Here is a 27128-nt window from a genome sequence, read left to right as displayed (position 1 = left end):
TATCATATATTAACCATAGGCCGATAAACCCTCTCCTCCGCCTCCCCCACCCTCACATCCGTCTTGATCAAATTCCCAAAGCTATCGACCCCCACCGCTCCCTTCGGAATATCATCAAAATACCTCTCCCACGCACCTCTAATCTTCGGTTCTATCCCACCCGTCCTAGTCCAGCGAGGTCGGACAGTAGTCATCCCAATACCAAACAGCATCAGCTCCAGCCTCCAGCTCCTCGTCATGGCCTCCACCGCAGCCTCCAAAGCACAATACGGCGGCCACAATGGCGGGTTGGCATACCCCCCAAAGCTTCCAACACTGATGAACCACTCCTTATTCTGCCTGATCGTCGGCAGGAAAGCCCGGACCACCGAGATGTATGCACAGAAGTCGAGTTCGAATATCCGGCCGACGTCAGAGTCGGGGGCGAGCTCCATTGGTGACATCATGCAAGAGCAGGCATTTGTTCACCACTGCGATGAGGTGGTTATCTGTTGTCGAGGAGAACTGGAGAGCGATTTGGTCAAGGCAGGCTGTTGCGAGGCCGATTCCTGGATCAGGGGTGAGTAAGAGGTAAGCAAAGGCGACGAGAAGGCAAGCAAGGGCAGTTCAGAGGTAGGTGAGGGATGGAACGGGGCACGAGAGCTGAAGGGAAGGTAGGGGTGTCAAAGGGAAGGTATACTCACCTTCAGTGGCACCAGTCATGACAACGCTTGGCGAGCACACACGGCCATCCTTTAGTCTTTGAGGTCTGGTGTGAGTTTGAGGTTTGAGACCGCCAAAGAAGAGGTAGAGGATCTAATTGCTCGTGTAGTGAACTCCAAAGTCTATCCAGGCCAGTACTCAGCTCAACCCGACCATGATGGCCGAGAAGAAGGTCAGGGGTTGGTCGGTCGACGGCATGGTCAACTGGTCGAACTAGTTCGGTGAGATTGCAGTTTGGATGATCAATGGATTAGGAGCTGCATAACGCAATAATCGAGTCTTATTTGTTGCTACTATCTTTTAGTGTCGAACCGACGCTCTTGCACTTCATTCCCTTTATACCGACACTTCTCAAAAGATCAATCTCTACCACCACGATATCTTGTGTCATGGATTTTCTTTGCGACGGCAATTATCGCAATGGCGCTCTGAAAGATCGATATCAAGAGGATTAGGGCTGGTAGCACAAGATGTATAGTATTTGGACGCCCAACATGAACAAATGAGATGCCTTCTTTCTCCTCAGTTTGAACGTTTCTCGAGAGCACACGCGTCCATGCGCCGAGTAGATAAAAACCACAGAGCCTTGGGCCAAAATAAGAAGTGTGGTATCCTCGAGCCTTGAATCATGACTGCAAGGGCCTTGTGCTTGAGGATCTGGTCACCTTGTGTAACGTCTTGAACGCCTGATTCCACGGAAAGGGAGACAATCTGTCTCCGTACAGTCTCCGGGGATGACCACCAGGCAGAACACCCCGCGAGTGGCGCAGTGCTTGATCGTATTGAAGGGGCGGCCAATCACAGCCTGCTGTTGGCGCAGTCAGACGAGGCACCAAACGCTTAATGCTCCGCATTTCTTTGGCGGTTGCACGCCCCTTCAGGCTGTTGGATCCCACTATAATAAACGTTCAGCGCCGCCTGCCACGCCCCGGGAACTCTCATTCATTTCCTGGGTTGTGGTTTGCTTATCAACCATCTCGATCACCACCTGTCTTTTTACCATCGTTTACTGTTTTTTTACCATCGTTTACTGTTTTTTCCCCTCTTTTTTTTTTCATCATCACCAGTTATACCTGAGAGTTCTCATTTGTCAGATTATCCCAAGAATGCTCTCCCCCGTTGTACACGCGGGCGGCATGCTCGCTAAGCGGGCCTACTCCAACTTGGCCGACAGCTCCTCAGACATGCCCGATGAGCCTCAAGGACCCCCTATCAAGTGGGCGCCTTATGGCGGACTCCAACTCTTCATCAACATCCTCCTCTTCCTCCCCATGTTCCTCTACATCGGCTACACCCTCACCCACATCTACCCAACCCTCGCCATCGTTGAGGACCCCCTCCCCGCCTACGACGCCATCCCCATCAACGAGCCCACCAACGAAGATGGCGACATCAACAAGGCAAACACTAACAAGAACGCTCCTCCCCCTGCCTACAACAACAACAACAACAACAACAACAACAACAACAATATCAACGGTGGCTCTTCCTCCTCCTCCAACGGTGACGCCCCCTTCCCGACCAAACCCATCACCTCCTCCCTCCGCGCCACCCACCGCACCCTCCAATCCATTTCCGGCTTCCGGTCTCAATTCCGCGGTTTAGGGTGCTTCCTCTTCCTCGCCTTCACAACGAGCATCCTCTCAGGAATCTTCTCCTTCATCCCCATCCTCGGCAACCTCGTCGTCCTCCTCCTCACCTCCCAACTCATGACCACCTTAACCCACATCATCATCTCGGTCCCCCGCCCGGCCAACACCCCCCACGGGCGCACCTTTTTCTCCCGCCTCCCCTCCTGGCGTCGCAACTTGGTAGCAACCTACCAGCCCATCCTCTTTTACTGGATCGCCATCCACGCCTCTCTCATCCTCCCGGGACTCCTGGCGGGCCTCATCGGCCTCTCCCCTTATGATGATAACTCCCAGCTCAAGGAGGGGATCTCAGGGTCGGAAGTTGCCAAGCTTGTTTGTGTGCTTGGGGTTTTTGTCGGGTTGAACTTGTTGCTTGTTGTGCCTGCTCATGTTGCTTTGGTGAGGGTGCAGGCCACGCTGTTGCCGCATGAGGAGGAGACGATCGTGCCGTTTGACCGGACTTTTGGGGGGAGTGTGGAGGCTGAGGTGATCAATGGGAGGGGGTTTGGGAGTTTGAGGAATGCGCTCAAGACGGTGAGCTGGGGGAGTTGGGTTAGGTTGTATGGGCAGCAGGTTAAGATTCTGGGGGTGATGGTGGGATTGTATGCCGTTATGGGGGGTTGGTTGGTGGTGCAGTTCTTTTTTCTGGGGTGGAGGGCTTGAGGGTGTTTTGTTGTGCTGGTGAAAGGTGTTGGTGGTTAGGGGTAGGGGGTAGTGGCAGGAGGGAGAGGCCTGTTTGTTAAGATAGGGTAGGATGTGGTGGTGGAAGAGTTGTGCTAAAGCAAGGCATGGGAATTATTTTTGGATATATACCGTGTGTGGTTTTGTTTCTCATTTTCTGTCTCATTCTCTGGTTTGTCTACTGAAGAAAAATAAAAAATTCCCTGACGGGAAATGTCCCTTGTGCAATCCATACACCACCACAGTTAGAACTTGGTTAGACCGCTTCTCGAGCCCACCACCGCACTAAAGAGTGCCCTTGCTCTATCCGACAAAGTATGTGAACATACATGTGAAGAATTACCGTTTAGCCATTCACACATTTATCTCGTGGTATTTATGAAATGAGAATGTGCCACAAAGGGTTGTCGTCATACCCGAGGGAGAAAAAAATGTCTGAGTCGTGTCGTGTCTGAAATGTGGGTTAATACGAAGGGAGAGTGCGGCCGGCGAGCCGGCGAGCCGTTACACTTGCTTCAACAAAACTTTGGTCGTGGCCCCTCCTCCTCTTTTCTTTTTCGCCCACCCCCCCTCTCTCCTCCTCCTCCTCCTCCTCCTCAGAAAATCAGGTGTTTGCTCTTTTCTTCCTCCACCAACCAACCCAGCTTTCGTCATCAAGATAACCATCATTCAACCAATACATTCACAACCAGCAGCACGGAAACAGGAGCAAGTGTTATCTTTCTTTTTCCCTTTTTTTTTTTAATTTTTTTTATTTTACCATCGTCAAATCATCTTCATTTTTCATTCCCTTATATACCTCATTGTCTGTCCGCCACCTCTTGCTCAGAAAGGGAGATGAGGGGCATAAAAAGCTGGTCCGCGTCCAGTTCGTTGGCAAAACCGCCCATCATTGATAAACCAGCCTTTCCCCCTCCCAACATACAGAGTTCGTTCGTTTCCAACCCTTCCAAGCTGAAGGTCTCCCAGCCAGACATGACACTTCCCCTTCCTCCCCCTCCCATCATGTTTTTTCCCTAACCTCTCCCCCTTCCCCCGCCTACCCCCCAACCAACCAACCATCCCATCCATCATGTTTCCCTACTTCGTAATAACAAAAACAACCACAGCAACTCCTTTCAGCAAGCAAAAAAGCAAAATGACCTCGAAAACGGGCCCAACAATTGTAAGTAAGCAAAAACAAAAAATGGGGGTATATCGCGCAAGAAAAAACTCTGGCTCAACAAATAGCAGAAGAAAAAAAGCAACAACCCAAATGTGTGTCGAAATATCAACAAATATTCGCTCGCTGAACTCTCTTCGAAGAAATGTCGTTGGGCAAGAGTGAATGCCGACAAAGCAAAAAAACAAAAAGTGTATCGAACCAGTCGTCGATGGTTGGTCGCTTCCGGTGAAAAAGAATAATAATAGACACTAGGCCGCCGGTGTAAAGTGTTTTGGCGAAGAAGATCGAACAAAAAAAGTATGTACAAGTTCAGCTGACGAGTCATTAGGCGCTTTGTATCTGGCGGATTAGGGTCGTCTTCGTCGGCTTTAAAAGAAGGGGGTGAAAGTCGTATCTGTTCAATCGAATCGGAAAAAAAAAAAAGAGGGTCGCTTGTTGAGCGAAAAGAAACATGTCGTCGAAAGGACGGCTTTAAAGCAAGGCAGCAGCAGCAACAATGGCGACGACAAGGCCGGCAATGGCGCTTCCGCCGTGATCGGCAGCACCCCCTTCGTTGCTTGGGGAAGTTGAAGCAGCAGCAGCGGCGGCTCTGGAATCGGCTCCGTCGGCTTCGGTGGTGGTGACGGTCTCGGCAGTGGCGGTCGGTTCGATGTCGGAGTAGGTCTTGGTTTTACCAACGGCTGTGCTTTCCAGGAAGATACCACCCATAAAGTAGGGGTCCGAGGTGGACTCGGAGGACCATGACTTGGAGGTTGTTGGGTTGACTTTCTTGATGGAGAAGGCGGCCTCGGTGGTGCTGCTTGGAGGAGCGGCGGTCGTCTTGGGGACCTTGGCGACGGTGGTTGGCTCTGGCTTGGGGGTTGGCTTTGGCTCCTCCTTGGGCTTGGGCTTGGGTTCCTCCTTGGGCTTGGGCTTCTCGCCAGTCGAGCCGTCGGTGTTAAAGACGACAATGTTGGCGGTCTTGCCCTTGGGGACGGTCACGACGCAGAAGTTGGCGCCGCCATCGACGCTGGCGGTGTTGGGGCTTTCCACACCACCCACTCCGCTCTTGGTGGGATCGATGACGCAGGGGAGACCGTTGCAGCCGCCGTCGGGGCATTCGATCTTGAGGCCGTAGGTGGGCGTGTTCTTGGAGTTGTCGGTGGTCATATACTCGGGGTTCCAGGCGATCTTGACAAAAGTCTCTCCGCTGCTCTGGGTGTTGGCGCCGGCGACGTAAGGACTCCAGTTGCCGATCGCCTCGGTGATCTTACCCCACACGCAACCCCTGGAGGCATCGACTCCTGGGGGGTTTACATAATAACTTTATCCGGGATTAGCATCACGATGAGGCAGAGATCGACTGGATTTGGAGCAACTCACTGAGCGGCGGTTTTGGCCCAGTACGAGGCATCTGGGACGGAAAGGGTCATGGTGTCGGAGACATCTGTTGGGATGATCATGGCTTCGTTGCCGGGAAGAACGGTCTGGCAGAAAGACACGACCTTGCCGCACTTGTTGACGGCCTTGACGGCGCCAGTGCCATCAACGCAGTATGGCTTCTCCTTGAATGGCTTCATGGGCTTGCCGCCATCACAGTACAGACCGCCATACTAGGGGATGTCAGCCACCAACCCGGTACACGCTACGAAGCCAGCATCAGACCACTCACCATGGATTCCGGATAGGTATATTTTGTGTTTGGCTTCCACTGGGCCATAACCTTTCCGGACCTGCAAGCAATCGGGCACCACTTTCCATCCTCGCAAGGCTCATCAGGGCTCATGGCAAAGCCGTTGTTAACGTCACCGGGAACGCGCACGAGGTCGGGATCATCTGGCAAGGAGCATGGGGCTTTTCTCGCAGCGATTCTGGAGGCACCAATGACCTCTCCGGCCATGTGGCTGTGGTGGTTCTGCCTCCTGGCATATCTCTCGTGTGCGTGACGGTGGCCGCCGTGGACATGGCCTGCAAGAGCGGGTTGGGCCGCGAAGAGAAACGAGACCGAGCCGATGACGGCCTGAAGCGTAGTTGTGAGCTTCATGGTTGTGGTGTGTTTGGTTGAAAGAGTTGAAGATCTGAAGTCGTGTGTTCGTCGCGTCTTTCAGACGACACAAGGTTGACCCGAGTTGCGGTGTTGCCCCTGGGATGGCTTCGTCTCCACCGCTCCTTGTTTTTCAAACTGTGGGCTGTTTTATATGGTCGCAGATATCTCTGTCAGCGGCGCATAGCAGAAAAGAGTTTGAGGCCAGGCCGAGATGGTAGCGAATGTGTTTGACTGGCGACCGACCTTGTCGTCGTCGTCGTCGTCGATATCGAGATCGAAAAGATTGACAAGGGGCCGGGAAAAGGAAAGAGGGAAAAGAGAGACGAAAAAAAGGAGAGGACGTTCTGGATGCAGAACGAGAATGTGGATGCGGCCCTGTGTGTGCAAGGTTGTGCAAGGTTGAGGACTGAGAAGAGGTGAGAGAGATGTCCACAATGGAGTTGGGGGAGGAGTTTGTGTCTCCACGTTTTTTCTGGGGGGGATGGGAGCGGTTCTCGATAGCCTCAAGGACGGCCCAATCAGGAGACATGTTTGATCCGGTTCCTGGTGTGTTCCTGGTGTGGCTCATCTCGGCAGTAAGGGTCATGTCGCAGGGGTTGCTGTCAGGAACAGCACGTGTTGGCCAATGGGAGCCGCAGCTGAGGAGATTGAGTACGCTAGGCCCAGAGCGGGAATCAGGATGAAATGAGCTTTTTGCACGGGCGAGCTTCCGTGCCTGACAGCAGATCGAATCAAGCTGGAGAATCGAGAAAGAAATCCCTGTTTAGGCTCGATTCCGGAGACATGGTTTTTTCTTTCATCTCATTTCATCCCGCCTTTTTGGAGGCTCTTTTTTTTTTCCTGTTTTTTTCTTCCTTTTTTCGTTTTTTTTCTCTCTCTCTTCCGTTGCGTGCTTCCGGCTGGGGAAAATCCACTTTGGAGTCGGCCGTTAACGATGTGTTGGCGGTGTGGTGGCTCAGGGGAGATTGGGGGGTGTCGAGCCAAATTCCCTCGTCAACCGTGCGGCGGCATGACGCAAGGCCGTTTTCTTTTTGTTTTTTTTCTCGATCGGGGTTGTCAAAGGAATCTTTCCTTTTTTCCTTTTTTTTCTTCTTTTTTTCTTCTTTTTTTTTCCTTTTTTTTCTTTTTTGGGTTTTGTGTTTGGCAAGAGATATTCTTGGGTTGATGGGCAGCAAACAGGTGTTGTGCCGCGAAACGACATGTGGAAATGGAAACCAACCATCAGCATCATGGAGGGTAGAGATCGGACAAGGCTTCAGTTCGAGCGGTCAGCTCACAGTATGGATTACTGCTCAGACCAGTGTCTAAGCGGTGAACTGTTCTTTCTCCTCGAGCTTGTTGATCTTCATCATTTCCCGTCTTTTACTGACTGACTCGGTCTTGCTCAATGCTTCGCTGAAAAGGGAGGGCAACCCGTTCTTTCGTCGGTTCTTCGGGCCTATCGTGTTTGGAGATGTGTTGTGTTGTTATGAGTAAGCAACAGTGTGCGGATATATGCCTTGCATGGAAATGCATATTGGGCAGCTTTACAGCCGGGTGGCAGAGCTGGTGTTATTGGTGCTGGTATATGTTGTGCGAGTACCTCGTGGTATGGGGTGATTTTTTGGGGAGGCGGTCTGAATCTGCTCTACGCCTCTCTGGTCTTGAACTTTTTGTGAAAGTCATTTTCATGTGAGGTGTTGAGTTCACTTGCATAGAGTCATGTGCTTGAAAGTACTGGGCAGAGGCAAGTCTTGAGCATGGAACCAGTAGTTGGTATCTGAAAAATATTCTTTTTGGATTGGACAACAGGTTAAATTGTAGATACCGGTACACGGCTGCAAGAACAAAGGATAGCAGCAATCGATCAGAGACCACGGGATGATTGGATGCCATGTGTTGTGACAATACCAACAATCTGAACCCCTCCTTGCGCTCTTGAGGTTGTGTTCTCTGCATCCCCAACTGCGAGAATCCGGTGATTCCAATCGCGTAGACCAGAATCGGTGTCATTCCCAGTACTAGGACCAGCCTACCGTCCATCATGATCTGTGGTTGATCTGGTGCTGATACGCCTTCAGGTCCCCAAATGGGCCCCGTTAACAGCATGCTCACTGTTTTGCCTCGGAAAAACAATCCTATCATCAGGGGTGCTGAAATTCTCGGTATCGGGTCCATGAAGACCATGGAAAATGCCGCCATATGGCGCAACAGCTCCTCTCGAGGGTTGGTCAGTCATTAGCATGTGTCCTTCTCAGACTGAAGGCACCTACAAAGTAGAACACGATCAGCTGGTGTCCGAGGTAAAATTGTGACAGAAAACACATCATGAAGCGACACTTGGGGCCTGATTCCTGTCATGAGACTGATAGCCCCGCATGGCTTGAGCTTGAAGACAGTCGCTACGGCCATCCTTGGTATAAGTGCGGTTACTCACGTGTTTCTCACGTGCGCAGCGCCACAAAACAGCAAACTCTCAGCCAACATGGCACGGACCACATAGCTTCCAGATGGGTGGATCACGTCGTCCAACTTGCAACTTGCATCTTCCACTCAGCTTCAGCAACACTTTATGAATTATCCAAAGGTACAGTAATAGGAAGATGGCGAGTTCGGCGGCTAAGGACGATACGAACGCCGACTACTGGCCCATCAGCATTGCCCGCAGTGATGGTCAGAGTTACCAAGACCTGGACCAGAAGCCCCTTGATATGGGCGAAGACCAGGACGTAACACAACTTGAACGATGGCAAGTGATCATTGGAGGACATCTTGGGATGCAGCTTGCGCCGAAAGATGACAGTAAGCTCCCTTTGCGTGTTGGTGGGAGCAGGAGATGCTGATGCCTACCTTGCACAGAACGCCAATTCATACTTTCGGCATTTCCAAAGGGGTACGAGTTGCGAGTAGCTATCAGAAAAGACGGGGCCAGGGATTATTACTTGTATGGACACCCAGCAGGTGCAAAGTCCCTCTACCGTACCCCGGGCGAGTTTGCCAGTCACGCTTTATGGCTCGCCAGCGATTCACGAGACCCCAGCCAGTGCCCTTGCGATCTTTGTGCCAGATATGTCGAGGCTCAGCAGAAAAAACGACCAGACGCTATCGCGGCGTGGGAAGCCAACCCTGCCACCGGCTCGGCAGCGGTGCAAAACTCAACACCTCCTCGCTCACAAGCGGTATCTGTCCACCCCGAACAGCAACAAACGCAACAGGTTCCAGCACAGCCACCACGGATACCAATGCCCCCGGGCACGACTGGGCTTTCTAATGTCTTCCGTGTTGGGGAGATGGTCTGGTACAGGTTCACCGCCTGGCGGCTAGGCATCGTTTTCGCCATCACTCTTCGACCAGGCGCACAGCCTGGTGCACCAGATACTAGCTACGAGTTTCAAATCGCGCCCCTGGGCCACGCGACGCTTCAGCAAGACGTCGTTGTCAAGGACGCCTCGACCATGCGCCCGTTCCTCACGTTTAGTGTGCCAGACTCTCCGGCCCATCTCAGAGGCAAACCCTTCGACGAGGTCGATTGGCTGGCCCTCAGCGAAAACGAACGTCGCGGCAAAGATGCTGCCCAACAGCAACAGGCGCTGCAAACTGTGGGTCTCGAGGCGTCCAAACTCGCAGCCAGGAGCATCAACGACTGCTTCTCCTTCTTCAATAAGATCCACGACGCGCCCACGGACGATAATCTCTTCCGCCTGAAGTGTTTTCAGGGAGTATACTTTGGCGCCGAGATGATCATGGTTCACGACCCCATCAGGGTCCAGCTCGGACTGCCGGCAGACGGCTCCCAGCAGCAACCGGCTGACGCTTCTGTTCCGGCGGTTGGCATCATGCATGTGGAGCAGATTCAGTATCTCATCCCGACGGGGCAGCAGAACTCCAAACCGGTGTTGCGATTTCAGGGAAAGCTCATCCGTCCGGTTCGCGCCCCGGCTGACGTCCCGCCGCCGGGTGCTGCACCGCCCGACACGCTGGGCCCGGTGTGTGCTGAGGAGATTGCGGGGAGGAACGCATTTGAGAAGAACAAGTCGATGGCGTGGTACTGGGTGGTGCTTTCTCTGAAGACGCTTCAGCCCGCTGCTACAGAGGAGGACCGGCAGTTTACGACGACGACGAAGCTGGAGGGAGATGTGCTTGGCAGGTTTTATGTCTCGACAAAGATCATGAGTTTGGTCAATGCGGATCTGTGCAAACAGTGGGTTGAGAGGGGGCAGGTGGATGAGCCGCCGAGCTACTTGAACAATCGGGGGGCGAGTGGTAATCTGGGGGCGATCCAGAAGCGCGTGACGAGGAAGCAGACGTTTGGGTTGGCGGTTCATGGGGAGTTTAAGCTGAGTAGGGGATTGATGGAGGAGACACAATGAGGGTTGAGAAAAAGAAAAAAAAAAAAAGAAGACGTCGTCAATTGGGCATGAGGAAATGGACGGCGTTGAGGGTGAAACAAGCGTATCGATATGGTCGTTTTGCTATCGTTAGCGTTTTGACGGTTTTCTTTGGGTTGATGGAGTTACTGCACTCGTAATGAGCAGATATTAATCTCGGGATTGTCTTGTGTTTTGAGCCACAAGAGAATGCATTTGCTTCGCGAGGTTGCAAGGTCAGCGAGGTAAGTGCCCGCAGCTTTCAGCAGGCACAAGATCTGTTCATATCATGCCCATTTGTGACCTGCTTGATGGTAAAGAGACCCTTTTCTGAGAAGCATGACACGCCAACCGCGCTTGTTGTCCGTCTCTCAAGCTCCTCCGGCTCAATTTGTCTCGTAGGGTCCATCGATCGTATGAGTTGAGAGACCTGGTCACAACCAGTTGTCGCACTGGCTAATGCCGAACAAGGCATCGAGGCGGCTGTAGCCCCTGATACCGATGTTCTAGGCTCAGCTCACCACGTCACTGAGGCTTCCATATAGAGTATCATCGGACAACGAAAATGCAGGCAGGGCTGAAGACAGATGCGACAGTAACAGCCTGACAGGCAGAGACCACCACAAAGACTTCAGCCAGCCACCATCGTTCCCAGCTTCCAAGTCCAGATCCTCCTCCCTCTATCTCGACCACAGACAGCAAAGCTCACCAACCTCACCAACACCAGCCGAAGACGTTTCCCTCACAGCCAACTTGATGACTCTTGCCCACCATGACCAGCCAAACAACTCACATTTCGCCACCCCCTTCACCTACCATCTATCTCTTCACTTTTTTTTTTTTTTTTTCCAAATCCCCCCCCCCATCTTGACATGACTCCCTTTCACCTCCGTGAATCACCACCCTCACTGCTGCAGCCGGACGCACAGACCCCCCCTTCTCTCTCACACACACCTTTTTACCCAGCATAAGAATTAGCCTGACTGCCGACGTAGCAGCATTCTTGCATTTTACCCCTCTTATACAGTACTCCATGTCATCAGGAAATCAGAGCCCTGTGAGCAACAACTGCACCCAGATTCAGCGCTAAGCACTAAAACATCCCTCCGTTTTCTTAGTGCGAAGTGTTGGTCAAAACGGGGAGGGGAAAGGAAACCATCTGGTACCGAGCAAACCAACAGCAACAACCATTCGCTGTTAACCTAAGGTAACCACCATCCATCCATCACCCCGCAGTTTCGGGAAGATCTGACATTTTCCTCCTCCCAACTGAAATGGCAAGAAGCGAAAGAACGTGGGGACTGTCTGGAGGGGAAGCTTTGTAGATGCTGGTGGATTGATGGTTCGGAGATCAAAACATTTTAGTTTTGCTGTTGTCGGACTCATCAATTTCCGAACTTTGAAGAGGACTGGATCCGGCCAGCCGGGTCGGCTGGGGAAGTTGGGGTGGGGGATTGAACACAAAAGTTTGATTAACGAAAAGTCATCGGTGGGGTTTTACTGAGGGCACTGATATCCATCGCCCTTGTTGATAAAATCATTAGTTCAATATCATTGACTCCTCAAAAGAACTTCGACTCTCTGACTTGTTGTGTCGAAAAGAGACACAATAACTTTCGTGATGACCTCTTTTTCGATCACCCGGCGTGCAATGCGTACGCACGATGCCCTAAAGCACAACCACCATACCTAGGCACAGCTCGCAAGCCTAACCACAACCCCCCCCCCAACTCCCATGTCTAGAACCTCTGGGCATAACAACCCAGCCATCTGAACCCAGCACCCGTGCGCATAAAACACCAAAGCACCTTTTTCCCCCAAGCCCCCCAAGCGAAACCGAAATCTTGGTAAACCCCCTTCCCAAGACTTCCCAAGAAAGAACTTTGCAACGTGGAGCTCCCCAAATCGTGAGGCTAAACACCAACAGGCAAGGTGTATCGCTGTGAATATACCATGTTTCGCAAATGCAAACGCACAGGTAATTATGCTGCTACTCTGTTGGGTGGCATCCATACGTAGCACCGTTGGTTCCCGATCGGGAATCTTGAAGGGAAGGAAGGGTTGGGGGGTGGTCTAGATCTCGATATTTTGACAGTTCCAGCTGTAGGGGCAGCAGCGTGATGGGTATAGCGACCCCGGCTTCTTTTGCTGCTAGGTACTGCTGCAGAAGATATCACAGTGTTGAACACGATGGTAAGTGGTGATGATGATGATGGTCGGAGAGAGGGGGGCCGGTTTTGAAAGAAGGAAGGTTTGGATTGGTGTTTGTCAACACCCTTCTACGTCCCGAACAGGCTGGGCTGGCGGTTAGGTTGCACAATGAGGACCCCTCCAGAAAAACGCGCCACAGATTTCACTTACCGCCCACCATGTTGGTACACAGATCTGGCCGCGACCCTTCGGCTGGGTTTTTACCTCGAGCTGTTTGGTCCCGCCCATCAAGAGTTGGGATCGCCTGATACCTACCTCACAGCAAATGCAGGGCTTGGTTGGATGGCATGATGGTCCTCAGCTAGCCAGCCAGGCATAAACACGGCTCGTGACCGAGCATCCAAACTGGCAGTTGGGCGGTCGTTGGCTCCGTGACGTGACGGGAAAGGATCGGGAGGGATGGATGACGGGCAGGAAAGCTAGCTAGGGCAAAGAGAAACGGGAGGGAAAGGATGGAAGGAAGGAAGGAAAGGCTGTGTGAGACAGCGCTTGTGGAGGACGTGAACCTGTCAGATGGGAGCGCGACCCTCCCTTTCCGTGCTGGCGGGTTCGTGGACGCTGGTGATATGTTGAAGAGGTGGTTTTAATGCAGCGAGTTTCATTGTTCTCTTGGTGCTGAAAAGTCATTTTCGTGCATCGACGAAGTAATGGGTTTGGTAACTTGGCAAAAGTTATCACTTTGTCCTTCAAAGACTTCCCCATCCCCTCAGTCCCTTTCATCATATCGCGTATCCGCCTCCAAAACCCCATCTCTCTGATTAATCCCCGATCCATGGAAAAAGCTTGGAGAAACCCAAACCCTCGGGTTCGCACCCACCTACCCAACATCAAATTCTCAGGAGAAGATCGTCCCCCTCCCTTACCTTCCAACCCCCGTTGACCCCCAGCCAACCCCATACCCAACAACCAAACCGCCGGACCCCTCGTATCGTGGCCCTTACCCAACCAAGCCCCAAAAGACTAATACAAAGAAAATAAAAAGAAAAAAGAGGGAAAAAGAAAAGAAATTTTTTTTGGTCTCATTTCTTTCTTTGTCGCTTGGACAAAAAACAAAAATCCCGACAATCCGTCCACTCCTCGGCGCCCCCGCTCCGCCCCGCCAAACCGGTTCACCGGTTCTGTCTGTCCCCCCTTTCTTTATGCGCATTAACCGCTTTGCTGGTAAACAGTGGGGAATGAGAAAAAAACCCAACCACATGTCCCATGATGAACTTGCTGACCGCTTTACCACTCTGTCGGTACATGATAGGTACACCAAAAACTCGGTGGTGGTATCAAGTCTTATTGGACGGCTTAAGACAGACCACTCAGATTCGAGAAAGGAAGAGGGGGGGGGCTTTGGCCACAATGGTACACGAAACCCGCCTTTCGGCGATTGGGAAAAAAATCAAAATCAAAAAGCATCGGAGATAGATCATTCACACAAAGAACAAGGACGAGGGAAAACAAAGCGTGTGTCAAACGGGGCATAATGCCTGCCTGTATAAAACGTATGTATGTAAATTTCGCTCAAAATATGTGTATGTGTATGTGTGTGTGTGTGTGTGTGTCTGTCTGTGTAGGGTGTTCCTAGGGAGCATTTCGTGAAATTTGTGGGTGCGAGGTGTGCGTTCATGTTGTGTGTGATTGAGTGTCTTGACTGAAATCACCCCCTCCTTTCCCTACCCCTCCCTCAAACAACCTTTGGTGCTGACAGGCTGCAAACGTAATCGGTACCGTGGTCCGCAATGTAACCGAGTTGGATGACCCACGCCGTGATCATGCATCAAGCTCCCCCCATAACACCGGCTGCCCTATATTGAAACCTCCAATTCTCCAAATCCTCCGCTTTCCGACTTCGGCGCATTTCCAGATGCACAGCGATCCCTTGGTCCTGGTTGTGTTCTCCTTCCTTGCCACACCCTCCTTTCTGCAGGAACAAGTTTATTCGAGAAGAGTCGGAATGCAGAATTTTTTGCCGTCTAAAATGCAGTGTCGTCGGCGTAAGAAAGTGATAGTCGTTGTCGTGCCCTGGGGGGTTGATTAAATGCATGCATCGAGTGTTGTTCGGGTACGTCTCTGACATGCCGTGGAGTGAGTGTGTCCGTGGGTGTGTTGTGATGGCCGAGGAAAGACGAAAAGTGACAATCGATGGTGGAATTTCCGTAAATGCTGCTAAGAATGTTCGTGACAAATGGGGCTCATACTGAATGTGAAATGATCAAAAGAAAAAAAAATGCACCGAGAAGGTGATCCAAAGAAAACGCGCCTACTCCGACTCGCCGCTCGTCAAGGCCTTTTGTAATTCTGATGGTTGGCGTCAAGAGATCCCAATGTTCTCCAGTCTGGCCGCCAGGCTTTTAACCACCTCTGGATCTGGTTCTGGTTGGACCTTCCGCGGTGTCAAGCGCTCCGTTTTTCTGCATGAACACTTGGGACAAACTTTGTCGTCCGAAGGCTCTTCAGAAAAGTTGTGCTTGCAGTCCAGGCACGTGTAATGACCGACCTTGGTACCAGGGGCGTCACCCGGGTAACCAAACGGATATTTGTCCTTTTTGGCTCTGTTGACTTGTTAGCTCGGAAAGCAGGAAAAGAAAAAGGTGAACCACAACGTACGGGTCACGAGGGCAATCGGTACAGCGAGTGTGTTGGCAACACTCGCACGTCTTGGTACCGCCAGGGATCAGTTTCTGGCATTGACAGCAGGTTCTCCTGATGCGCTGCCTCTGCTTCTGGTAGATGCGATCCTGTCCTCCCGTCTTCGCAGGTCTCTTGAGAACGACCTTCTTAGCTGTCGTGTCCCAGTCGGGGATAATGGGGGCATTCGCCTCGCGCTCCTTGATGAGAGCCGCGCGCTTCTTGCGGCTTTCCTCCCTCTCGGCCTCGGTCCTCTTGGGAGGAACGCGTGGGCAAGTCTTGCAGCGAGGGTGCTTGCACTTGGGGCATTCCTTTCCGAGTCCGAAAGAGGTGTTGCACAGATGGCATCTCCTGTGCACGCGCATCTTGATCGGCTTCTCGACACGCAGGGCGTGTCCTTCAGTCGAGTGCCATTCGCTGGGCTTCAGCTCCAAACCATACAGCTCGCCGAGCTTCTTCGCCCTCTCAGCAAAGAGCTGCGACCTAGGAACCCTGATGGCATTGGGATCATCGGGCTTCTTGGCCGCCAAAGACTGGGCAGGAGGGCTGCGTTTTCAATGTTAGCAACGCTGCTGCTACTGCCACTGGAATTGATGTGAACGCCTACCTGATGGGGATCAACTCCTCGGCAGGCTCATCGGCGGGTGCAGCAGGAGTGGCAGAGGAAGGTCCAGCAGCCTTGGAGCCGCCCAAGGTCGAAAGACGGCGTGACGGGTCGGCCTTCTTGAGAACAGTCTTCATCCTAGACAGAACCTTTCCAAGCCCCTTCTTGTCCTTCTCCTTTGGGATCGACGGTCCCCCTTGTGCTGGTGAACTCATGTTGGCGGTGGTGTGGTGGTACTGTGTCGTTGGTTTAAGTTGATATGTCGATCAATTCGGATGACAGCTGGCTGTCAATTCGTTTAGTCTGAAGGTCGCGAAACTCAGTTCGGTCGAAATGATTTGCGAGGCTGAGTGAGGGTGGTGGTGGTGGTCCAGTTGGTTAGTTAAACAACCACTTGAATGGGAATCCCTCTCGACAACCCTGGTCGTTCGTCTCCCGTCGTTGTTTCTGCCAAAATAGCTGCGGCGTGGATGCAGCGCGAGCGATGGATTGATGGGACAACTCCTGTCGTCCTCGGGGTCGTTGTTTTCGACACAGCAATGGCAGCAAGTCGAGTGCTGCGTGCCAATGCTCCGGTGCTCTGTCGAAAGGAAAGGGGAGAGAAGAGAGCAGAGCAGGAGACCGTGGAGCCGGGCAGGTTGGCTGGGGAGGGAGTGGGCTAAGAAGAGGAGAAAGCTGGGACGGTGGACTGTGGTTCGGAGCCACCAGCTCGGGCACAGTGGTGCAACAGGCTAGACTAGCTCCAGCAGAACCAGCAGATGGAAACGAGGGAGCGTGCAGCTAGCGCCGTACTGTCGACAGGACAGGCAAGGTCCACGCCAAATGTGGGAACATGGGGCTTGGAAGCACCAGAGCAGAGGACACCTGCTTATCAATAGCGTGAGAGAACCCCAGACACCTGATGGATGCGAACAAACCAGTTGGCATTTAGTGCACCGAGCAGTCTATTGCTTTGCCACTGGCTGGTCCCGATGCAATGGCTCGAGAATGGAGTGGCTCGAGAGGGGAACCGCTCCCTTTGCTGGGAGGAACTCGAACGGGACTTACAGAGCGGCACGCAAATGCTCACTCACATTTCCCAGGTGCTTGGGGCAGCGTGCAGCATTTGGCGGCCGGCCAGTCACCTCGCTTGCCTCTCCCTTGGAAGACCAAGAGACCGGGGTTGGTGCGGGGCAGACCCCCATGTCTTCGTCCAAACGGGATAATTGCCCGACTCCCAGAATTTTCAGGTGTGGAGCCCTCCCAACCCCCAGCAGCCACTCAGAACCGAGACATCAGGCCCTGGCTTTGATCCAGGACAGCAACCGTTTCTTGTAGGTCCCTCCGTTTCCACTGGAAGTTTGACAACACACCACCAGCGGCACCTATCCAGTGTCTGGGCAAGTGTGCAAGCACGACGTCGTCCAGCCTTCTGGAAGCTGCCGATCACCTCCGAGCCAAATTGACAAGTACCGATGATGAGTGATGCCGTGAGGAACGTTACGCGTCCCAACGACCACTGTCGTCGGCATTTGATCACGAAATTTCCCAGTTTTGCGGCGTGAGAGGCCGGCCCTCTCCCCCGGACTGGGAGCGGTAATCTGCGCCTCCGACCCCGAAACCAGAAACCAGGAACGCCGTATCATCGGGGACCGAGAGAGCCACCTGCTGGGCCAGACACCCTCCATCTCTTCTCTCTCAAGGACGTGGAACTACCTACTTCGTATCAACTCGACCACAGCTCAACCATGTGGCATGGCATGGCCGCTTGTCCAGACGCGTGGTCCCAGGCGACCTCACCGTCCACAGATTCTGCTTGGTCATGAAGCCATTGGTGCGCCATCCACTGCAGGTGCGTGCCAGTTCATGCTCGACCAGCCTAATCAAGCAAGTCCCTGAGGTAGTTGTACAGCCTAGTGCAAGCTAATGGGTGACATGTCTCTGGGAGCCATGCGAACAGCTGGTTGGCACGCTTGGCCCGGCTCTCTGGCAGGTACCTGTCTACCAAGCAGCGACCTGCAATAAGTCTCGACTGCATGTGCTGGTGTGTAGACAAGATGGTGCTTATTGGCGCCGACGTCGAGTGTCCCGAAATACCGGATAAAAAACCCTCCAACCAATCCGGGCCGCACCCTCCGTTTCCCCCAGGGATCGGTTTTGCGCGATTTAGCGCCCCCCACAGCGCTGGGGACATGGAAGTTGAGTGCTGACACGACACAGACAGAGGGACACACACTGCAGATATCACAACCGAGTCGCCGGCGAAACGTTGCCATCGCAGCATGTCCGTCCGCGTCAATCTACATTACCAGAAACAGCAGTCGACAGACGGCCGCAACCTTGCAACCAACCGAAGAGCCACGAGGACGACTGATGGACCGCTGCGGCTGGCGTGATCTACGCTGCCTTACAAATTGTGCTCCGCAGTGTCTCGTCTCGCCGGCACGACAAGTTTTGTCGGTAAGTCCGCCAGACAGCTGCTTTTCCATGCTGCCAAGCACAGCACCAGCCTCAGCAACAGCTGGTCGTTCGTTCGGGCCCTTGACAGTCTGACAAAACAAAAACTGCCGGTTGAGATCCGATTGCCTGTCAAGAGGATGGACCCAGTTCCTTCGTTTCAAGGGTCTCGTTTTGTAATGCCGTCATGGTGTGGTTTTTGATGCCGATGGATGTGCAGTGGGCAGAGGGCGGCGTCCATTCGCCGTTGTCCAAAACGGAGCTTGTGGACGGGATGGGCCGCTCACTCTAGAATATGGAACGCGCCCCCGCTTTGAGGATTCCACTGGCACCGACGGGCTGGAACCTTGGCTTCCTTGCTGTTGCTTGAAGAAAATCAAAACCGAAGTGGGGCCGAGGTCTTTTTGGAATTCCTTCCACGAGAAGGTCGCATTCAATTATCACACCGCGTCAAAGAAGCAGCAACAAAAGAGTGATGAGTTGGTTTTGGACAAAAGCCCGCTGGCCTCCCAACCGAGATAGTGTTGTGTAGTCTAACCTGCTGCGGCAATCCAACAGTTGGCGGTGGTGGAGGTGCTCGTCCCAGGCTGTCGGGTCCCAGTGGTCTTTCGGCCTGTGTGGTGGCCTGGGTTTTTCACCGCTTCGCTCGCTGCGGGGATCGAGCTGATGAGACAAGCTCCTCTCACCACGTCACCCTGCGGGATTCGAGGGCCGGTGTCAGGCAACTTTTCCATCCCGATGCGACGGCATTTTCGAGCGCCATGCATCACCATCATTCGACCAAACCCGCAGCCATCATCACCAGCAAAAGAGACGGGCTCAAGGACCGCCCCGAAGCCAGCTTTCACCGTTTATTTTCTCCATTCGAAATGCTACCAGAAGCAAGCAAGCCCCGGCAGTGGTCTAATCCTGCTTTGTTGATGTTGCCCCGATGCACACACAACAGCGATTACCCCTCACTCGGCTTGCCGGAAGCACACGCCGGAACCTCGCCAAGTGACACCCTCTGGACTTGGTTGAACCTGATTTCCATTTCACGCAGCGGTTCACCACATGAAAATACGACTCTGAGAGCTGCAGAATCGACCGCAAATCTGGGAACAACACAGTAATCATGGTTTGCTGTGGCGAAAGATATCAAGCTATTTTTTTTTTTCATCAAGAAGACGGCAGCAACTGGCATGACTTTCCAGATGGGCTCACGGGGAAGAAAGGACCGGACCCCTCGAGCAGCAAGGGGAACGGGATGATCGAAACGCCCAATGACACTCTTTCGTCCCACCATTCCCCAGGGGAGGGTTGGTCCACCTGCCGAACATTTAGCACTACGGGACCACGGGACGCACTGGCCAGGACGGTGATCTCTCGAGACGAGACGCGCATCATCCGACAACAGCGGAGCCAGGGTTGTACTTGCGGGTAAGTTTCTTTCTTTCTTTTTTTTTTTTTGCGTGGTCCTTTTTTTTTTTTTTTTTTTTGTTTGGTTGATCACCAGAAAGTGGGCCGTTAATAAGAATTTGTGATGGTTTTTTTTTTTTCGTTTTCTCATGGGGTTTTTCCAAGGATTACAGATATGTGACTACTGACTCCCAAGACTTTTTGACTACCCATCTCAACCATCTACCTAACAAACCCTTGCCCAATATTTGGTGCCGCGGAGGCAAGTCGATGCTACCCACACCAATTGGAATGGCAGTCTTTTTCTTTCTGAGAAAGCAGCTGCAAGAAGTGCTGTCCTGTCTTGCTTCCCCGGCCCCTGTTGTTGTGATCCTGTTTCCTTTTTGCTTGGTACTGTGGACACAATGGACACAGTGGACTGCTGGTGATGGACTAATGCGTCTTGATGCAGAAAGGGTTGCAGCTTTCTTTTTATCTAGGGGCTTTTTTGCTCACCTTTTCTAGAACGATGATTGGGATTGAAGCTGGGAGCAAGCCTGTGGTCGCTGCTTTTACTTTTCCGGAAACCTACCGATGTGTGTGTGTGTGTGTGTTGACGACTTTTTCGAAAGGGCGAGATTTTTAGAGATACACAACTTTTTGTTGTGCTCAAGGTACGGAGTAACGGTAGGTAGCCGACCGGTCGGTTGGGATTGTCAATGATGATGGGTTTGGTTACGTCTGTGTGTTGGTGTCTCTCTCGGGGATGGCACAAGCAGCAAAGTAGGCAAGTACTTTTAGGGTAGGACGACGTGCAGATGGATATCGGTGTCCGGTTGTCGGACGAGGGCTACACACACATGTCATCCTCATAACCTGCTTCTTGGAAGAGGGAGGGTGGCTGCACTTCACCGAAGTCGACAGGAGAGATCAACAACAAACCTGACCAAAAGAAAGAATATGTTCCCATACAGCAGAAGTTTTGGGGGGCTAGGTGATCTGGCGAGGGGGGTGGAGGGGGGCGAAGAGACGGGAAGACCCCCCGGGTGTCAAAATCCTCCCGCTTTTTTTTTTCTCTATCATATTTTTTTTTTCCCTTTGAGAGAGAGGGGGTTGGGTGTGAAATGAGCAGGTGGTATGTGCTCTCTTGTTTTGTGATGGTCGGATGGTCGGAAGGAGGAGTGGACAAGGTCCCGTTTTACATACCTGTTACTTTTTTTTCCCCCGTTTTATTCCCACGTAGCAGCAGCAGTCGTCGTCAGGTTTTGCCCCCCTGGGGGGGGTTCTTGAGTCAGTGAGGGAGTGAGTGTTCATTACCGCGGTTGATTGACATTACAGACCTCAGGGAATGGGCGTGCCAGCACCACAGGGGGTTAATTACCCCTTTGTGCTAGGTTTGACTGGTCGGTGACAAGGCTCCTCCTGTAGAGAAGCAAGGAAAGGAACAACCTGGCAAAATGGCCTGATTTGGTAGATTGGACGGTCCTCTAAACCAAGCTTTCTATCTAGGGAAGTTTGGCAGTTCAATAGTGGTGGGAGGTTTTGTGTGATAGTGGTTTTGGCTTGGGTTGGGGGGGAGGGGGTTCAAGACGGGGGTTAGGTAATCACATTTTTGTAAAACCCGACAGGCTAACTAGTTCTATGGAGACGGTTGTCGGTGATAACACCATCTATGGGAATCTCCCACCGGCTGGCCGGCCGGGGAACAGCGGAAGACTTGAGCCTGTCCGCTCGGAGCGAGCAACAAGTGTGGGAATTTTCAAGGGGCGGCCCGCAGATGACCGCATGCCTAGCTGGCTGGCTATCCACTGTCTACTGAACCATGGAAGGGATACGTTTCGTGCGGGATATTGGACTGCCAGCTCATCACAAAGCTTGTTGTGCTTGTTGTTGGTCCAGGTTTGAGGTAGGGAAGCCATAGCATAGCATAACATGTGTGTATGAACGGGATGGCACGTATCCTGCATGATTTGTGCAATGCGTGCTTCTTCCAAGCAAAGAAAATCCTATCGGGCCGGTCTCTTCTGCGTGGTGTCGGATATTTGTCTCTGATTTCTGGCTGCAAAACACAACATCCCATACTCCGGATTCGGATATGTGATATATCACTTTTTCACAGTTGCGGTGGGCCATATGTCTCAGTGGAGAAGGGGTGAGACTTGGAGGGTTGTGTTGGGTGACCGTTGAGAAATTGGAGATTGTTCCGCGTGCATGTCCACACTCTTGAAAACGGTATGAATAAAATCAAGATGACCTGCGGACAAGCAAGCAAGCAAGCAAGTGATCGCTCCGATGTCTATCGAGCATGCCTCGTAATCTACATATACGAAGTTGGGAGCTGGAATGATCGCTCTTATGCTTGGATGCCATCATGAGAGGTGAGATACCTACATGACCCCTATAGTTTAGACTGGTGGTTTAGAGAAGTGGGCGAGAAAGCAGAGGGTCAACGTTGTTCCTCTGAGCCGCTGACATAGCAGAAATGGAAGGGACGTCGGAGTCGGGCGGGGGTTTCTGTTCAAACGGTGCCAGCGATGGGGGAAAATCTGTTGATGCCGCCGTGTTGAAGCTCCATAGTGAGCTTTCGGGATGTGATCCGAGAAGGGGATCCATTTTGGCTGATACTATGGTGTGGATAAAGCACGGGGGATGAGCTTCAAGGGGCGGTGACTGACGTGTTGGTCCTTGTTTGATAGTACGGATATTAGTGTAATGTTGATAGGGGAAGCAGGAAGGCAGGCTTCTAGTCATGGCGGCAGGCAGCTTTCATAACAGGAGGTTGAAGGTCTGTGCTGTCAAGTGAGACGTTGGATGATGGAGGGACTGCTTGTTCGGCATCACCAGTTGTTGAAGAATCGAATTTCCATATTCTCAATTTCGAATGTTTTGGAGTTGAGAATTGAAGGATGGCTTTTTACCTTGGTGCTCGGATAGCTTCCGATATTAAACGTTGCCAAGAAGAGCGCCCCCGTGGGCATCCGGCGGATTCCCGGTCGGGCCACCTGCCAATTGGACGTTGCGACTCTCCCGAACTCACCCACAGCGCAACGGCCGAAGTTGGCGACGCGAAAAATCTCTCTCTCTCTCTCTCTCCAGAAACACGTCACTCTGAAATCAATTGCCGCGACGACAAGGAAATACCGTTAGAGCCAAGCATCACCGCGATACCACGCACGCTATCCGCACATCTCACTCTCTCACTACTCTCAACGACTGTGCTACCTGAACTTGCACAGCCGAACGAACCCCCTCTTGGCTCCCACGGAAAACTAGGTTTATGCAATCAGGGCTTTCTGAAGTTTCAAACAGCGAGACTCACAAACCCACCGACTCTACTCCGTCCACCGCCTCCCAACATGGCATACGTCGCCCCAGCTCTCAGCCTCGGCCAGGCAGCCAGTCCCCGTGCCCTGCTCGGAGCCCCTCTCCGGGTGCGCGGGGCAGCGAGCTTGACGTCAGCGAGCTCGACCACAAGCTGGACCGACTGAACGTCGTTGGTGTTGAAGTTGATGTTGATACTGCTCCAAGCTATGAGCTGGTCGCCGGCCAGCGCATCTCGGAATATGAAAATGCATCATCAGTGATGCTCTCGAACCGTCAGAGTCCTCGCCCGGCTTCCGACTCGAAGCCCACCAGCAATGGCGTGCCCTTCAAGAGTGCCCAGCTGACTGACTTTCCCAATGGTTGGTTGATACTGTGCCCCCAGCCGTAGGTGCCGGCGGCTGACTTTGACCACCGCGTAGAACTCCTGACCCAAGTCCTCTCCCACCTCCATCCCGACTCACACGGCGCTGTGGCTTTAGTGTCGAAGCGGTTTTATGCGCTTGTTACGACCCCTTATGCCTGGCGGACTGCCTTCCTGCGATACTTCCCTGGGCGTGATGCCCTGGCAGAATCGAGGAAGTCTGGTCAAAAGGAACAGGAGGGCGAATCTCACCATGATGTCATCAGGTCCGAGGTTCGATTCTTCACTCGGCTGACCACGTCTGCCTCGTGGCGCAGCGAGTACTTGTTGCGCACTCGTCTGCTCAGGAGCGTGGTTCGTGGAAAGCCGGGTATTGGTGGTGTTGGGACGTCTACGAAAGCCAGCCAGAAGAAGTCCGGTGCTGTGTTGACGTACAATTCGAAACTGCCGTGGATGATATCGACCGTTCATGCCAACTTCACTGGTGGCAGGCAAGGACCCAAGGTCATTCATGGCTCTCGCGACCTCGGTATCGCCACGGCCAGCGATCCGACTACGGGTCGACTGGACAAGGTCGGGCTCGACGACCCCTTTTCGTTTCAGCAGTTGGATGAGGTTTTCCCCGACCTTGACTTTTGGGGTCTGGATGACGGCCTGGCTGCGGTTCCAAATATTTTGGATGTGAGCCAGCAGTATGGATTGGTTGGTGGAGAAGGCTTTCCTGGTGGCCGGGTGTACTTCAAGGGTGCTGGAGACTTGCGTGGCAAGTATCTGGGCCAGGACGATGTCATTATTGACATGGAACCTGAGATTCCCAAGATACCGGAGCTCATGGAGGCCGTCTCTGCTGTTTGGATTGCCAAGACGCCCAACCCCATGCAGGTGACAAACTCCATGGTTGGCATCATGACTGGTTCTACGCTCGGTGTTGTAACTGCTTACACACTGGGCATTGACTCAACTGGGCCTCGGTTTTCCAAGGGCGACATGACCGCTCGCTGGGTTCTCTGCCCAGGTGTTCCCGTTGTCGACATCAAGGTGGATGATAACTACAGCTTGAAGCGCAAAGCTCTGGGTCGAGTTTGGGCCGTTGCTTTGAACGCGTTGGGTGAGGTATTCTACCTTCGGGATGTTCCCACGCCGCCCTTGGTCAAAGGCAAGCTCGAACAGATGGTCAGGCACGCCTGGTACTCTGGTCGGACTGCCTACTGGGAACTCATCGAGGCCACTCGCCGTACGGCTAGACCTGACGAGTTTGATAGGAACGTCGTCCGTGGCTCTTACTCACCCCGATCACCTTGCAATTCTATGAGATTGAACAAAGACCAGATCATTGCTGAGTCCAAGGAAATCGAAAAGTTCTTTCGGTACAAGCCTGAACATTGGCGGAAGGCGTGCCTCGGCTGGGACATGCTGCGCAAGCTCGAGGTCGACTTTGCTGGGGGGGATGAAAACAGAGCTGGGGAAGGCATTTTTGTGGTCACCATGGGTCATGGCAGGGGCGAACAGGCATCTGTCCTCAGGCTTGTCCGGGCAGAGAGTCGGCCTCTGGTGACTACGCCTTCAGGGCCGACGACACCTCTGGCTCAGCCTTTTCATTCGTCCATTTTTGGTGATCAGGTGGTTCCAAATGGACCAGGCAAAACACCTGTCGGCTCTGGTCTGAACACTCCTCGAACCGAGGAGAATACCGCAAAACCGGACTCTGAGGAATGGAAGCTCACCGAGTTCACTTTCAAGAGCAATGCCAGTACCGAGATTACGGCGAGCTCCATGGACCTGTCCACCTTTGCGGTCATGGCGCCTTTCGAAGATCCTCTGCATTCTGGCTCGCAGCTCGCTGACCCTCCTGGCACGCCTACTTCTAGGCATGCTTCGGGTGAGATTCCGGGCCGCCGCGCGCGCTTGTTGGCCATTGGCACCAGCACCGGGTCGATTGTGCTGTGGAATGCGCGAGACGCGTCCCCCGTGGTGAAGCCGGTGAGAGTCATTCAGACCGACTCGCCTGAGATCTCCAGTCTGGGTGTGTCGGCGTTGTATGTAGTTCACGGAGGTAGTGACGGGCTCGTGCAAGCATGGGACCCTCTGGCCTCGACGCTTGAGCCCATAAGAACGCTCAACGCCAGACCCTCGGGACGCATTCCACGCCACATCCTCCAATCGAACCCTGCTCTCCAACACGCCAACTTCTACAAGGTCGGTGCCATTTTTTTGGACCCTGACCCAACGGCCTTGCGTGGTGTCCTTGCGTTTGGTACATTTCTGCGATACTGGACCTACAGCTCTACCAACCAAGTAACTGGACGCAAGCGTCGCCATCGTCACAATGATGTTCACGGGCGGCTGGCTGGTCGCCGTGATGGTGCCGGTGTTGACTCGTACATTGCGGCTGAAGCGGCAGAGATGCGCAGGGAGCAGGAACACCGCTCCAAGGAACTCGACCGTCTCCGCAAGCGGTTTGGTGTCGGTCTTGCTGAGCTCACCGAGGAGGAAGCGCTGCAGTATGCCCAGATGATCTCGGAAGAGTCGCTTCTTTTGGATGAACAGCGCCGCTTCAGCGCAAGTGACACGGCCAGTGGATCGAATGCCGATTTGGGGTCGTTGGATGGGAGCAGCAGTGGCCGCAGTAGCAGCCGCACTGCTGAGACCATCACCCCTGAACCGAGCATTTCCAATGGTGGTGTTGCCACTGCCGCGTTGGCGAGTTCTTCCTCTGTGGTTTTGGCTCCTTTGCCAGAGGAGACGACGGAGGACGATTTCGAGGCGCAGATGCAGAGGGCGATTAGGTTGTCGCTTTTGGAGAGCGGGGGGGATTCTTCGGGGCAGGTGACTGATTGCTATTCTCCGGTTGGGCAGAATCAGAGTGAGGAGGATCTGGAGATGTATCAAGAGTTTCAGGTGGTGGTTAAGAAACCTAATGGGAGGGGGAAGAAGGATAAGGGGAAGGGGGTTACGAATGGGGGTGGGGGTGGTGGGAGTGGATCGAATGCGATGGTAGATAAGATGTATGGGTATAACGGGGTTAGTGGGGTCAACAGTGTTGTTGACTTGGGCGGTGGTGGTGGTGACGGGGAGATGGATGATGATTTGGTGTTGGCATTGAGGTTGAGTATGTTGGAGGAGGAGGAGAGGTTGAGGAGGTTGGGGGAGGAGAGGGAGGAAGGGGTGGTGAAAGGGGAGTGGGAGAGGGAGGGGGAGGAGGAGGAGGAGGAGTTTCCTGCTTTGGAGGTGAAGGGGAAGGGGAAGGGGAGGGCTTGAAGAGGAGGGTGTGGAATGGTGGTTAGTTTGAGGTGTTCCTTTTTTTTTTCTTTTTTTCTGATAAAGGGGTTTCTTTGAGGAGACTGATGATTAGTTCTGCTGTGTTTTTTTCCCCAGCGTTATTTTTGTAGGGGGTGTAGCTTTTTGTCTGTTTTTTTATTTTTTATATAGATCTTGGTGTGTAATTTACATAGTCTTTCTCATAAGCTGTGTAAACTTTTGTGATTTGGATGAGTTGTATTGAATGTGTCGAGGTATTTCTTTCAGCTCTTTGGAACAACTGTACGATGTTTTGGGAAAGGGAGATGGTGTCACGGCGATGGCCCAGAAAGGTGTGATTGCTATCTGATTACTCTCAACACGATTTGACTGAAACATGGAATAAACATG

General features: G+C 52.9%; 5 protein-coding genes across 5 annotated transcripts; 3 read left to right on the top strand and 2 right to left on the bottom strand.

The window, feature by feature from the left end:
• Positions 1-1808: 1808 nt before the first annotated feature.
• QC762_601520 (uncharacterized protein) lies at positions 1809-2996 on the top strand (the record flags this gene model as incomplete). Its single annotated transcript, XM_062891851.1, has 1 exon — positions 1809-2996. One exon carries the CDS (start codon positions 1809-1811, stop codon positions 2994-2996), a length of 1188 nt encoding a protein of 395 aa, XP_062740637.1.
• A 1059-nt stretch (positions 2997-4055) lies between these two features.
• QC762_601530 (uncharacterized protein) lies at positions 4056-7810 on the bottom strand. The gene is made up of 3 exons (XM_062891852.1): positions 5831-7810; positions 5542-5771; positions 4056-5482 (listed from the first exon to the last, which is right to left on the bottom strand). Exons 1-3 carry the CDS (start codon positions 6200-6202, stop codon positions 4651-4653), a joined length of 1434 nt encoding a protein of 477 aa, XP_062740636.1. The 5' UTR covers positions 6203-7810; the 3' UTR covers positions 4056-4650.
• Positions 7811-8695: 885 nt separating this feature from the next.
• On the top strand, positions 8696-10833 carry QC762_601540 (uncharacterized protein). The gene is made up of 2 exons (XM_062891853.1): positions 8696-8986; positions 9044-10833. Exons 1-2 carry the CDS (start codon positions 8788-8790, stop codon positions 10552-10554), a joined length of 1710 nt encoding a protein of 569 aa, XP_062740635.1. The 5' UTR covers positions 8696-8787; the 3' UTR covers positions 10555-10833.
• Positions 10834-14239: 3406 nt separating this feature from the next.
• On the bottom strand, positions 14240-17014 carry QC762_601550 (uncharacterized protein). The gene is made up of 3 exons (XM_062891854.1): positions 15986-17014; positions 15358-15924; positions 14240-15302 (listed from the first exon to the last, which is right to left on the bottom strand). The coding sequence occupies exons 1-3, from the start codon at positions 16195-16197 to the stop codon at positions 15062-15064; spliced, it is 1020 nt and encodes a 339-aa protein (XP_062740634.1). The 5' UTR covers positions 16198-17014; the 3' UTR covers positions 14240-15061.
• Positions 17015-22033: 5019 nt separating this feature from the next.
• On the top strand, positions 22034-26738 carry QC762_601560 (uncharacterized protein; the record flags this gene model as incomplete). Its single annotated transcript, XM_062891855.1, has 2 exons — positions 22034-23478; positions 23539-26738. The coding sequence occupies exons 1-2, from the start codon at positions 23073-23075 to the stop codon at positions 26736-26738; spliced, it is 3606 nt and encodes a 1201-aa protein (XP_062740633.1). The 5' UTR covers positions 22034-23072.
• Positions 26739-27128: the final 390 nt, after the last annotated feature.

Source organism: Podospora pseudocomata, chromosome 6 (genome assembly GCF_035222375.1).
Source record: "Podospora pseudocomata strain CBS 415.72m chromosome 6, whole genome shotgun sequence".
Lineage (NCBI taxonomy): Eukaryota > Fungi > Ascomycota > Sordariomycetes > Sordariales > Podosporaceae > Podospora > Podospora pseudocomata.
This window is presented reverse-complemented; position numbering and strand designations above follow the sequence as displayed.

Coding starts and splice junctions, on each gene's coding strand:
- QC762_601540 (XM_062891853.1), top strand. CDS start 8,788: ATGGCGAGTTCGGCGGCTAAGGACGATACGAACGCCGACTACTGGCCC. Junction 8,987..9,043: donor GCTTGCGCCGAAAGATGACA/GTAAGCTCCCTT, acceptor TACCTTGCACAG/AACGCCAATTCATACTTTCG.
- QC762_601550 (XM_062891854.1), bottom strand. CDS start 16,197: ATGAGTTCACCAGCACAAGGGGGACCGTCGATCCCAAAGGAGAAGGAC. Junction 15,925..15,985: donor GAGGAGTTGATCCCCATCAG/GTAGGCGTTCAC, acceptor TTGAAAACGCAG/CCCTCCTGCCCAGTCTTTGG. Junction 15,303..15,357: donor ACCGATTGCCCTCGTGACCC/GTACGTTGTGGT, acceptor ACAAGTCAACAG/AGCCAAAAAGGACAAATATC.
- QC762_601530 (XM_062891852.1), bottom strand. CDS start 6,202: ATGAAGCTCACAACTACGCTTCAGGCCGTCATCGGCTCGGTCTCGTTT. Junction 5,772..5,830: donor ATACCTATCCGGAATCCATG/GTGAGTGGTCTG, acceptor GACATCCCCTAG/TATGGCGGTCTGTACTGTGA. Junction 5,483..5,541: donor TGGGCCAAAACCGCCGCTCA/GTGAGTTGCTCC, acceptor TCCCGGATAAAG/TTATTATGTAAACCCCCCAG.